Source organism: Meleagris gallopavo, chromosome 4 (genome assembly GCF_000146605.3).
Source record: "Meleagris gallopavo isolate NT-WF06-2002-E0010 breed Aviagen turkey brand Nicholas breeding stock chromosome 4, Turkey_5.1, whole genome shotgun sequence".
Lineage (NCBI taxonomy): Eukaryota > Metazoa > Chordata > Aves > Galliformes > Phasianidae > Meleagris > Meleagris gallopavo.
The window spans coordinates 17588923-17602524 of record NC_015014.2 but is presented as its reverse complement, the minus strand read 5'-3'; the positions used below and the strand labels follow the sequence as shown (position 1 = coordinate 17602524).

The window sequence follows — 13602 nt, the reverse complement described above, 5'->3', positions numbered from 1 at the left end:
ATTGCTGCTGTACAGAGGCACGGTTGCCTTTGGATATTGAGCAGAAAAAGGATCAGGAGTGGTAACAAGCAGCAGTAGGGGCGGTGAAGGCAGGAGACTGTTTCGCAGTTAGCAGATCTACCAGTGTGAGTCAGGGAACACACAGCTTCCCAGCTGACAGGAGGGACCCAGACCTGAGCTCTGCGAGAGATTCAGGGTTCATGTTTATCAGGAGGAGTCATGTGATCTTACTACATCTTAACTTGCCAACTTAGCCTTACTCTGGAGGAGATTCTTTGCTGCAGTGCTTGGGGGGGGTGGAGAGAAGGGAGAAAGAGGAAAGAAAAAAAAAAAGGGGAAATAAAATTGTGCAATGTGTGTTTGTGCCTACATCATGCCGAGGAGACACTTAACTGTAAATAATCTGTGTATCCCTGAGGTAAGATACTGTTTCTGCTTTCCCTGCACAGTGCTGCTGCAGCACGGAGCTGATCCAAACATTCGGAACACCGATGGGAAATCTGCGCTGGATCTGGCAGACCCCTCTGCAAAAGCTGTGCTCACGGGTAAGATGCTTACATCCATCCTCAGCAGTGTTCCCTGTAACTCATTTTGCGTATGCAAGTTCAGCATCTTAAAAGCCTTCTTCTGCCTTTTTGGATGATCTGTTGTGTTTGATAATTTTGAAACTGTGCCTTTTACCAGATTTCATTTTGTTGTAACTGTCGTTAATCTGCTGTGCTGCTAAAGGTTTGCTTATTCTACTTATGCTAAAACTGTAATAGTCTGTCATAACATCGTTCATTATTCACTGCCTTTCTGTGTTACTTTTTGAAATTGCTACCCAGTGTGAGATTTGAATAGGAGCCCCCAGCCTACAAAAAATGATAATAACCAGGTCAGTTGTTTTAAGACCTTCAGTGTTGAGCAAGCAAGGACAATTGTATAACTATAAAAGTACCTGTGATCTGAAAGACAACCTGCTACTGACTGCAGAGACTAACAGTTACCTCGTATTTTGCTGCAGATCCACATGCTACCTCATTCTTCTTCCTCTTCATTAGTCATTTTTGGTAGAATTCTGTCACCCATAGATTTCTTCTCTTTTTGGGGACTACTAGCTGCCAAATAGTGTTTTTCATGTAAATATTATACAAGTACAACTTTGTATGCAGCATTTTTTTTAATAAATTGACTGTTGTAGCGTACTAGTAAGCATTACAATTTTAATTTAGTAGGCTGTCAAATAAATATTGAGAAATACATGCTCCTCTGTGCAGATTTTGACATGTAGGAAAGAATGTTTAAAACAAAGTAATCCTTGATTTAAAAATGTGTACAATTAGATTTACAGAAAAGGATTCGGCAGCTAAGCTCCACTTAAAGAAATAGCTGTTTTTGTACCTTTATTTCCCCTATCTCTTTGTCTTTTTTTTTTTTTTGACAGCATAATTTATAGGTTATGTGCTATCCAACACCCAAATTCTTTCTTCAGATGATGTTCCTTTCACTTTGTCAGGAACATTTATTCATCTTCTCTTTCCAGCACGCACTGACTGCTATACATAATTATCTAAAGCTCTGCAGTGATTTGAGAGTGCTTTTGGAACAATGCACTTTAAATACATATGGTTTAGTTTAATTACTAAGTGTCAAATTTAAACACATTCCTACAGCGTTAATTTCTATGTTAGCTGTATTAAGCAGGTTAATGTGATTTTTTGCTCTTAATAGTGCAGTTGTACAGATGTTGAGGATGGAAAGGGCATCTGAGAGTCAAAGTAACTAAATGGTTTTAATGGTTGTTTAACACCTGGTTGTGGGAGCTTGGTATGTGTACAGTTTGGGGGGGTACTGCTTTTGATCTATCCTCAGACTGCTCAGAGGGAACTTGAGGGCATAGCAAAAGATGCAGGGTCTCTGATGATGACTTCTCTGTTGACTTCTCTAGGCACTGGATCAGTGCCTTGTGCTTTAGGCGTAGCAGAAGGCAAGGTGTCATTGCAGCCCAGTGAGATGGGTTAGAAGCAGCCCTCTACGTGAACGCAGCATCTGTACCCCTAACACTTGTGTATTGGCACCCACTAACCAAGCTTCTGAAATGAATGGTTGCAGCCAGGTTGTGCATATCAACACATGCCCACAAATCCAATTCTACTGCTCTTTAGATATTTAATGTTAATAAGGTGAGGTAAATTTGGATGTTTTTATTTTTCCAGGTGAGAAAATCAGTTTTTGGTTTTATCAGCTTTGTCCTCAAGGTGGCTCTTGACCGTGCTAGGCTCTCTCTGTGTTGTGCACCTTAGCTCCAGTCTGTAAACAGTTTGATTCCTGCTTTACCTGCTGCATGCTTCCAGTACATTGAAGAAACTGAATTTGGATGCCATTTAAATGGAAACTTTCTACTAAGAGCTTAATTCTTCTGGATGCTGCCCTGCTTTCTAGTAGGCCTGTTAGGCTGCTACTTTTTCATTCATTTTCCGTATATTATCATCTTTATGTCTGTCTTCATCGCTCTGGAAGAAGGAGGCTTAAGGGATTTCTTAGGCTGTATCTGACTTGGGATAATCTTTAGCTACAGCAATGCTTTGTAATTAGGTGCATCAAGACTTTAAAGGTATTACTGGATTAAGAATCAGGAGGATGTTAACTTAATTTCCACTATTTAGTGTTGAACGGTGGGATTTTTAGAGCTTTTAAAGTGGAATGCTTCTGAAAGCACAATCTGTAGTTGTTACCATGTGTCTTTAAACAGTATGTGTGTCAGAGCTGTTCTTAAGTTGTTATTTTTAGTGCCTTTTCTATCAAGTGCCTGACCTTAATAGACTTTTCTGCACTGCTGCTCTATTGATTGTGGGAGAGAAGGGTTCCTTTTATCACTTTTTTTGATCAAATTCATGCATTGATGTTAATCACTTTGTGAATGAAGTATGTTAATAGTCTGTGTTTGACTTGCAATTTTAGAAATAAAGTGAAAATTTGTTGATAATTGATAAAATCTTTTTTTCAGTTTGACACAGACTTCTGCATGGCTTTTAAAAGCGATGCTTTCTGTGCATAAAAAACATTTCTAGGTGTTCTGGCAGCAAGTGCTGAATCCACAGCGATGTATTCCTTTCTGCTTCTCAGTCTAGAAGAATGTATAATATCTTTTTCTCTCAATTTACAGAAAGGATATATAATGCACTGATTTCTGGGATGACTTCCAGCCATTTTCTTAGACTGTTCTCTTAAAATGTATTGAAAAGGTTATGCAACGCAAAGGGTAGGCTAATATTTGGATGGAAATGGACTTTAAAAAATGTATTTTTCCATCAACTTCATTGTAATTTGCAATAACCACCTAGTTTCAGCTTAAAAAAATATTTATGGAGATGGTGAACCCGTATTTTAGTACTTCAGCAGGAAAGCAGTCTTTTTTCCGTTTCTGCAGAATAAGCACCATTTGTGTGAGCCAAGCACTTCGTGACTTAGAGGGCAAAGATTTTTTTTTTTTCTTCCCTAGCTTCCCTTGTTCCTGAATTGGGTTGTCAGGAAGAGATTGTAAGCATCTTTTTCTCTGGGCTAAAGCGCTAGTACAGGCTCTAAAAATATCTCATCTGATAAACAGAGCCATTTCTTCAGATTAATATCCTAGTTAATTTTTGTTCGTTTGGAATGCGTGGTTTCTGAGCTGGGGACTCATCTTTGTGGCTGTGCCTGGCACTCTGGGACTCCCATCCAGAAGAGGGCCTTTGGGAGCTATTGCAGTTCAAGTCCTATTAGTCTTCATTATTCTCTTCAATTGCTTAGTGCCTCTTTAAACATTGATATCCTTTTATATTTTTCCTGCGCAGTATATGAAGAGCCAGCAATATTGTTAATGAGAATGATTTAGTTTGAATGTTCACATATTGATGCTTTTTTTGCCGCCTCCCCATGTTGTCTGCTGTCTAGAACTGCCTTCTGTATGTGAGCGGTTGTTTCTGTACTTGAGCTGTTAGCTGAGGATACTTAGGCTGGATAATGTATTCTTGACTGTTCCACGTCACTCCTTTGCAGGGTTGGCTTTGATTGGCTTAAAGCATTACATTCTTGAAAGAGGTCCAAACGAAGAAAGCTTAACTGCTGCCTTTCCAGATTGAGGAAGGATTTTTTGGGAAGGGAGAAAATGATGTCTTGTTAATAGAATCAATTTTTGAAGTCGAACAAGACTCTGATCTTCCTATTTAGTGTGGAAAAATCTTTTATAAACAAAGTAATTAGGTGCTATTAAGCTTTTCTCACACAGGTTTTTTGGATGTGAAGGACAGCTTGAGTGAAAGCACAGTCAAGCTAAAGTTATCAAGTGTTAATGAGGGTTCATATTTCTGTCTCTTTGTCATGTCAGCTTTTTAATTGAAGTGGGGAGCATAGTCCATTTATTGAAATGGATTTGCAGAATTTTTTTGAAGTGAGCTGCCTGCCAGGAAGGGGAAAATCTGATGTTTCACTCCAAAAAGTTTATGGAACATTACAGCACAGAAGATGGATGTTAGGCACAACTCATTAATTTTAGAATTATTGGGATGAGAATAGGGTTATAGTTTTTGTGTGTGTGGCTTTTATTATTTGACAGTCTTAAATCCCCTAATCTTTCCTTCTGATTTGATAATATTTCTTTTCAGGTGCACTTAATGATCCAGAAGGTATTCTGTACTAGATGGGTACTAGCATTTCCTTTTGATTTCATTAGAATAATCTTTTCACCTACAAACCTCCTCCCCCTTTCCTTCTATTGATCTAATTCTTACATGTTGCGTCCTCCAGAATCAAATCATTTGGACAACATGTAGCTTCTGCCTTTAAAAAATCAGCATCAGAAAGAGCACTTAGAAAAAGAGAAACATTTGCAAAGGGAGGAGGACAGATATTGCTTGAATGGTTTGAGCTCTTCATTTCTCTAAAACTATCATATCTTCTGACAGTGACCAGGGTCTGCAGCCTTAAAGACAAGCGTGAGAAATCCAGCCAGGTGAGGAATATCCTTGCCTTCTGATGAGCTGTCAGCTTATCTTGAAGCAAGCGGTATTAAACAGTACTGGAAAAGGCCTTTACACTTGAATAAATCTGTAATTATTTGTTCAGCATTCAGGTAGGTTTGCTGTCTTTGTTTTTACTAGGAAAGAAAGAGGCCATTTGCATAAATTCACTGCTACAGGTATGACGTGATGCCTGTTCATTTGGAATCTTTGGCTATAATTGGTTTACTTTCTGGAGATTTATTAGAATCATTGACCTGCCTTCAGGAATACAGGTGCATAGCTCATCCAGTCTTTAGAAGGATATGAGCAAACTATGCTTGTGGCATCTATGTAACGTGAAGTCTGTCATAGAAACAGCCCTCATCTGTAAGTTCCAGATAGGTGGATGTGTATATCCTTGAATTAATGCACAATCCCTTATTTTTAGGTAACATTATAATTGTGACTATCTTGTTATATTTGAAAGCGTAAGTTTAAGAAAGTCTTGTTTTGTGTGTGATTTCAGTTCCCTCTTTCCTTTTTTTAAAGGAATTACGGAGCTTAGGAGGAAAACATCTTCCTTTCTCTGTTCTAACGCCACCACGTTTCAGTTTAATTTCACGTTTGTTTTCGCTTTAGGAAGAGAGGAACAAATATTTTCTCTTAGCTGCTATGTGGTACTCTATGTACTTGTTTCCTCTGCAAGAAGAGCAGTCCTTGTTTTGTACTGTCTATATGTAAAGTTTTACTTTAAAAAATGTGAAAATGAAGTTTCACATGTGTTAGTATCTTCTATCAGTGATTCTTTGTCCACTTTCCAGCTCTACATTTATCTTTCAGGATAATACATCTAGATTTGAGCATTATGTTTTGGTATGACATCCAGTTGAATTCTGTAGTGATGAATCAGTAGTGTTAGTGGCATTTTTTTTGTTCCAGGCTTTATTCAGTAGAAGTTATGAAATCAGAGGTAATAAAAACAAAGGCTTTCATGAAACCTCTGGAATTCTAAATTTCTTCTAGTTTTATGGTTTAGATTCCCCATGAGTATAATTCCTTATTATATTATGTATGTAGTGTTTATTGGCTTTATTTCCTGACACTCATTTGTTCTGTACTATTGCTCATTCCCCGAATTTGTCTTAAGTCTTTCGAATTTCTTTAGTTTAATCTGGTAATTCAGCCATTTAAATGTTTCCTTCTACGTTGTAGATTATTTAACAGCAGTTCAAATGTTTTTTTCTGTCGTAGTGCAAACAAGTAACTCCAGCTTTTAATCATGCTTTGAAGCATCTAGCCCTTGGAAGTACTTCTCTTCCCATTCCGATACTATGTAATTTCTCTAATTTTGTATTGAAGGACTTTGTTCAGGGATTTATGTGAGCCACTGTATATGTTCTGATCTACATTTTCTGTTTCCATGCCTTAATATGCTTGGATTTCTTCCTAACGTAACTGTATCTCTGGATGATATTTTTGAGAATTTAGTTTTAGAATAGTGACAGCCTCTCCTTTCTATCTCTTTGTTCCCTATTTTAGAGATAAGCACTATCATCCTCATTTTGTGTTTCAGTTCAGTTGTGTATCTTGAAATGGCTTCTTTAGAATGTGACTATCTGCTTGGATCAGGCAACTTGTTCTTCTTGTGTTCTTGATTTAAATAAGAAGTTGAAAGTCTGTAGAGCCTGTAGGTGATCAGATCTGAGGCATTGTGTGATTCAGGATCAGTGCTTTGATGAAAAGCATGGCTTTGATTTACACCATCCCCTTTTCCAGGTTTTTCAGTGTTTCAGCTTTCTTTTTAACCATGATGTTCGTGTAGCACCATTTTAATAAGTGGAGTCAAACTCTGACTTGTTCCTTTGGAAAATTAATTCTTTTAAAGCACTCACAAAGCCCCTCAGTACAGTCTTCTAGTGCTCTGATTCTCAACTCTGCTCTTTGCATAGGGTTTTGGATGGTCTGAAAGCTTTCAGAAATCTGATGTACTAATTTATGTAATCCGTAATACCCAGTAAAACTTAATATGAAACTCAAACTTTTTTTCCTAAAAGCTGTATCAAATTGAGAGAATAACAAATAAGATTTCTCTGACTTGTAAATAAAAGCCTCAAATGTATTTTCCATGCCCTAGGGAAGATGATTGCAGAAATGTGTAAGAAGCATTTCTATTTCTGTAGTGCATCAGAGCACTCGTCTTGTTTGTTTCTTTGCCTTGAGCAATGACCAATCTTGTCCTTTAAAGAAGAAAAAAGAGTAAATGTTGATTGTATAATTTTATTTGTTCAGTTTAAGTTACTTTTTGTTCATTTTGAGTCTGTTTTTTTTCTTTTTTTTTTTACTGTAGTCAATGCTGTGAATTTCTGCTTATTAGCAGCAACTTATGGCAGAAACTTACGGCAGCCATGTACAGTTTTGGTCTTAATTACATTTTTCCCACAATCCATGGGTGGTTGTTCCAAAGTGGCCTTTCCACACTGCATACTATTCTGCATGGGGCAGTCCACCAAGGTGGAGTGCTACTAGTGAGTGGGTGAAGATAGTGGTGTGATAGAAGTTTTGTTTGGTTCTGTTCATAAGTAGGATAGCCGTACTGCAATTCTAACTATTTTGATGGATTTTCTTTTTGTGCTGTCTTTGATTACTTTAAGCAAGCATGAAACTTTCCTAATTTTTTTCTTTAGCTAACTGTGTTATTCCTACAAACAAAAGCTGCTGCTGCTTTCATTTTTTGAGCTGTAACTTGAACAGCGGTAAGGTGTTTGTGCTGTTTTCTTCTAAAGTAAGGCTACGCTAAAATTTTGAAAGAGCTGAACACTCATAACCAAAACCTTGCGAGTCTGTGTGTGTAAAATATTTAAGACTTTTGTTCCAAGCTAGATGGATGAATCTGAAAGAATATTAATGTTGTGTAAGAAAATATTCTGACTAGGAATTGTGAAAGACATCTGATTTTACCTTTTTATTCACTTATTAGGATCCAGACTTGGCTTATAGGACTGCTGACTGTTCCCCACTGCCTCGTTCAGCAGAAATTATAAGGAAGGCTTTGCTCTGGGGAGGAATCAAACTTGCAGAGTAAAGCAGAATGTTATCTGACTCCTGCTTCATTTGCTGCAGTAGTAGAAAGCAACAGGGAATGGTGCAAGATGGGAAGAAAAGGATTGCACCTATGGTTAAAGCAGCTAAATATTTACTTTGGAAATGTGTGAGAGGGTCCTACATGCTGTTGTGTCAGCATTGCTGGTTGGTCCACATGATTCTTGTTTCTTCCTCCTGTCTTCTATTTCTGTTGTCATATAAATGCCTTATGCAGAGTCTGTGATCTCCTCAGCTTCTCTGTCCAGCTTGCCTCCCTTTCTCTTCTCTCCCCTAACCTACCAGTGTCATTTCCATTCTTCTGATCTTGAACTGGCAAAATAACACCTTTAAGAGTCTTTAATAAATGTGCAGATACTAAAATAATGCTGCACAGAAGACGGCAGAGCTACAACTGAGATTGGAGAGCCACAACTAAGCAACCTCCCTCTTGTACTCCTTGAGCTTCTTAGCTGTTTGAGTTTGGAAAACAATGCAAATTTAGGAATTATTTGGTTTTAATGGATTTGTTTCTTTTAAAAACATCTTACATAGCTAGTGGCTGTGGTTTGAAAGGTCCTATTGGAATAATCTGAGTAAGAAGCATAGGTTTTATATACCTGCAATGCTATTGTCAGTGGCAGTCTGCTAATAAGAGGCTTTGTCAAGCTCAGAAATGTCAGTGATGAGGTGCTCCTGCTCTACGTGGTTGGCCAGGCATTGGGCTGTGCTCAGAGGTATGTTTGGACAGGGCATCTGGCTTGGTCAGAATCATTTTTTTTTCATTTTGCTACAGATGGTAGAAACAAATTCAAGGACAAGAGTTTGAGAAATAGTTAACAAAAAAAAGCTCTTAAATTTAAAGGCCTTTGGGCTCCTGAGTTTTATTTTTGTTAATATAAAAGATCCAGTGATTTTAGGGCAAAGTATTGAGAGGAGAAATAAGATTGCCTTTTACTTCCCTTGTTTTCTTATGAGGCATTAAATGTCTAAAATAATTTCTTTTCAAACTTACTTTAAAATGTTTTTTGTACTGATTGTGACTTTTTTCTTTGAAAACTATTAGAGAAACTCTCAAGTTAATATAACTGGCTTATATCAGATAGTTTATACTTAAGTCTGTGACAATCTCCTGTGTGTTTATTTGCAGCTCTCTGAACCTTCAGTGCTCCAGGTTTTAATCTGTCCTTTTGCTGATGCTGTTGTTCTCCTTGCAGGGATTGAAATACAGCATATATATCCATCTCTGATATGCCATTTCACTCTAGGATGCTGGGTTGTAAATGGGATGTGTGCTGGACTCTGCAGTGGCATTTGCTGCTTCTAACAGTTCTTAGATGCCTTTATGTTTATGCAGTAAATAAAGCAGGTGTCCAGCAGTAAGATTTAGTTTGTTGTGCAGTCCTCATTGGTATGCTGAATGCTGGCTATCCTTTGCAGAGAGCAAGTCAGGTATCCTATGGGAAGAAGAGTGGTATGATCATAGCAGAATGCACGTATATGCAAACAAAATGTGCGTAGGAATAGAGGGTAATGGGTTTTAATGTAAACGTACCCTAACCAGTACGATCATTTACTTCAGACTTCCTTCAACAGTCTTTATTCTTGACTGTAATTTGAGTGTCTCTTTTATCCTTTTTTTTTTTTTCTTTTATTTTTCCTCTGGCCAGTCTAATCCAAGCAGCAGTTTTCAGAAACCTCCAAAAAGACTAGTAGGGCTGGATTTTTCAAGTTGACCATGCTGGGCATTTCTTCTAACTTTGCAGAATCCAGGTGTTCTGTCATACTTTGAGTCTTTAATCAGAAATATCTAGATGTTAGTTTCTTCTCAAAGAAGTTCTGTATTTTTTCAAAGCATAGAGCATTATGTGTGAGTTTTGTAGATAGCACAAACATTCTTTGTCTACAAGAGAAAGGAGCTATTCTTCTTGCGTAATTTTAAAACTTAGATTGAGTGAGATATGCAATTAGAATTTCAGCGTAAAGGAATCAAACTTGGCAGAATTACAATGGAATTTAGATTTTAAATTGCAAGTGTTAAATAATGTAGAGTTTCCTAGCAGCTACCAGAATTACTACCAGTTCAATGTACAATTAGGATTCTTAGAGTCATATTTCTTGAATGCAGCTTGTTTTGCTTTTACATTCTTCCCAGCTTTTAGACCACTTACCTTGATAGGTCTTTTTGAGATCAATTTCAGGCTGTAGGGAACTTATAAAATGAAAAAATGTGTCATGGAAATTGAATTAATAGGATTTATTTGATGAGGTGATCTGTGAATGAGCAGGCACAGTTGCTGTTTACATTTCATGTGACAATGGGTGTGTTCTTTGTGCTCTACTGAACGTTCCAGAGATGACTGAGGAGATGTAAGAAGGTTACATTTAACATCATGTAACCTAAAGCATCACTTCGAGTGGCTTGGGCTGCCAGACCAGGGGCAATATGCCTGAGTAGGTCCAGCTAACACTGCTGATAGGAGCACATCTTCTACACCATGACCCCAACCTGGTGTCCAACCCATCTGTTGAGGAGGAATGATTGAGGGAAGGCAATCTGAAGCAACTGACACAAACTAATCAAGTAATCACACACTTCAGTGGTGACTAATATAATTAAATTGCTCAGCAATGTATTGCACACCTAAAATAGTGTTGGAAAAAGGGTGTAACTGATAGCCTCCTGTCATGACACTTAGTTGCAAGTAGTGTGTATTTGTTGAATGTTATGTCATGAAACAAAATATTTAAAAAAAGGATTCAGTAGAAGGAATTCGCTGAAGTTATCACAAATACTGTAAATAATGACTAGTAAGATTCAGAACTTCCAGGTTTTAGTCTCATGAGCTTATGCTTTTTTCATCTGTTTGAGGGGAAAAATGTAGGCATTTAAAGCATAACATAACTTAGATGTGCTGAAACACAAACGAACCAAATTGTATATCCTCCCAGGAGGCTGAAGTAAGGAAGGAGGAAAACTACCATCTAGTGTTTGCCTCATTTCAGAATTTATTGTTGGAAAGCAAGCAGATTCTCTGATGAATTTCTGATGCACAAACTTGAATTTCATAGAATATGATAAATGAGTAGGACTAGAAAAATTCTAGAAAAAAACCAAAAACTTGTTTAAATAGCTGGGCATTTCAGTTTATTTTTAATTTATTCTGTGGTTACAGTAATTTGATCTATGGCTGAAGAATATGGGAAACTTAGTTTAGGATGGAGCAAACCTGTCTGAATTTTGGTGTCTGTCTCAAGTCCTTTACTAACCTGTGGAGACTGGAGACCTGCTTACGCTTTCAGTCTTGATTAGGTTTTGTGCCTAGAAGTTATTTCTCAGTGAAAGATCTTTCTCAACATGACCTGACAGCATCCAGTTTTTTCATCAGGCACTGATTTCCATTAATCATTGGATTGCTCTGGTGATAGAGAAACAATTACTAAAACTTTGCTGTTCTCTCAACCTCCTTTCATACCTCTGTGAAGTTTTATTTAATATTGATGTATTCTTTGGGGGCCCTAGCAATGTCTAATTTGAAGCGTGTGCATCACGAGAGAGATGTGGCAATGAAAGTGGGTATCTCCATTCTGAGTATCTTTCTTCTTGCTACTGTGGGTGGATAGTAAACATGAAAGAATTTAGAAAATTTTTGCAAATTTTCTATTTTGGTTTTGAGGCATGAGTGTGACAAGCCTGGTTTCTTATTTGTATGCTGTGGGAACAAATTTCTTTCTGAGATTCTGATACACTTTTAGTTAATGATTATGAAAAGTCTTTCTTGCATTTGATTTGCAATCTGGCTGGTCTTCCAAATCATCTGTTTTCTCTGTTCATATTCTCTGCCATTCTTGGACAGTTAATTTAAGGTCTTAGTTCTCAACAATCTGTTGAGTAGAGCTACAGGTCTACAACCAAAAAAAAAAGCCACAATTATAATACTTTTTTTGCCTTCTATATGCATACATTAATGTTTGAAAATAGGCTTGTGTGGGCAAGGTGTTGCTGTGTACCATCTAGTAGTGTAAGCAACTAGAGGCATGCAGCTGAAATTGCAAGAATGCTACTGTTGCACTATGAATTTTTTCAAAAAGATTCAGAAGGTAGGGTGTTTCTCTTCACCAACAGAAAATGTTTTTCCTCATTTTCTGTTGAGCTTTGGTAGCTTAATGCTACCTAATCACAGTACTCTGATCTCTGATTGCAAATGCCCAACCTGGATAATTGTCTCTGGTTTAAGAGGCTAAGGAACTCAAGACTGAACTAAGTGAGAGCCTCGAGACTTTGCAGCAAAGTTTTTAAGAGCTTAGTGATAGTGTACTTCTGTATGACTGAAATGCCTTTACTGATCTGAACAATTCCAGAGCAGATTTGATAGTCATTAATTTAAGGACTTTAAAGTTAATGTGATGACTGTTCTTGATTTTTTTGTTTTTTATTTTTCCCCTTCTGATGATCAGCTATTTGAAGGCTTTTATATAGTGATTCATAAGTATAGCGCAGAAATGAAATGAAATTGCTGCTGTTTTCAGTAGTAATCTTGTTTGAATTAGTAAACCAGTGCTTATAGCCTTTCTATTTATTAAGATTACAAATTCAGTAAAGGTAAGTAGTAGAGTTATGAACAGTAAGCCATGCAGTAAATGTAACAGTCATTGCACAGGTACTTCTTCATGATGGTAAGGACTGCAGATGACTTGCATTGTATTTGCATTGGGTTTCTGGGTGCTTTTATGAAAATGGTGGGTTTTTCTTTTGAGATAGGTGTCCATTCACCAGTACTTACTTTGTCAGCTTACTATCATTTTCATGCGCTGATTATAGATTTTATTTGAGTCCTGAATTAGGCTTTTAGTTACTTAAATAACTTCTGCTGTGAAGAGACCTCCTTATTATTGCCTTTTCATTGTAGCTTTGATTTTTTTTTGTCTTGTCACCAAAAATTAGCTAACATTTGAATTAATGTGATCAACAACTCTTGTGAAAATGTCCAACGAGAGTTTGTCTTGTAAATATGTATGCTTTATTGAGGTATGATAATTAGACTACAATTATCTTGAAACTTTTTTAGAATGTTTTCCAAACTTAATTAAAAATATTAAAAAGCTATAAAATTGGTACGGTGTATTATTCTGTAGAATAATTTGACATTTTCTATGAGAAGAGAAAGCTTGGTGTGTTTTGTTACTGTTTAGTGTCCTTGAGTAAGAAAAGAAATTTGTAGAATATTTAAGGTTTTAAGAGATTTCAAGACTGAACTGATGCTACAGTGCTCACCATTTTGGGGTAAAGTGGGGGCCATTGAGATGAAGGCTTCACTAGGGCTCTTCTGCTCTGTGTATTGCAGGTAACTTCTTTGGGCAGTGGCTGTTGTCTGCGTCTTGTGAGCAGAGAAGGCCTTTTTCTAAAAGAATAAAAGTTACTTGTTTAGAGTATTTTTTTTTCCTAGTTACTTGAGGAGAAGCGCAGTATGTGATGGTGGAAAAAAAAGGAGACAGGTCAAAGCAGTATTTCTCACCTTGTTAATGAGCAGAGAGATCTACTTTGCATTTTCTACTTTTATTG

At 37.1% G+C, this 13602-nt stretch overlaps 1 protein-coding gene across 1 annotated transcript in view; it reads left to right on the top strand.

Moving 5' to 3' along the window:
* Positions 1-358: 358 nt before the first annotated feature.
* TNKS (tankyrase) overlaps positions 359-13602 on the top strand; it is an 83416-nt gene continuing 70172 nt past the window's right edge. Inside the window, exon 1 of the mRNA XM_010709680.3 lies at positions 359-545. Within this exon, the coding sequence (XP_010707982.1) occupies positions 374-545 (172 nt within the window). The 5' untranslated portion in view covers positions 359-373. The remainder of the gene's footprint in view (positions 546-13602) is intronic.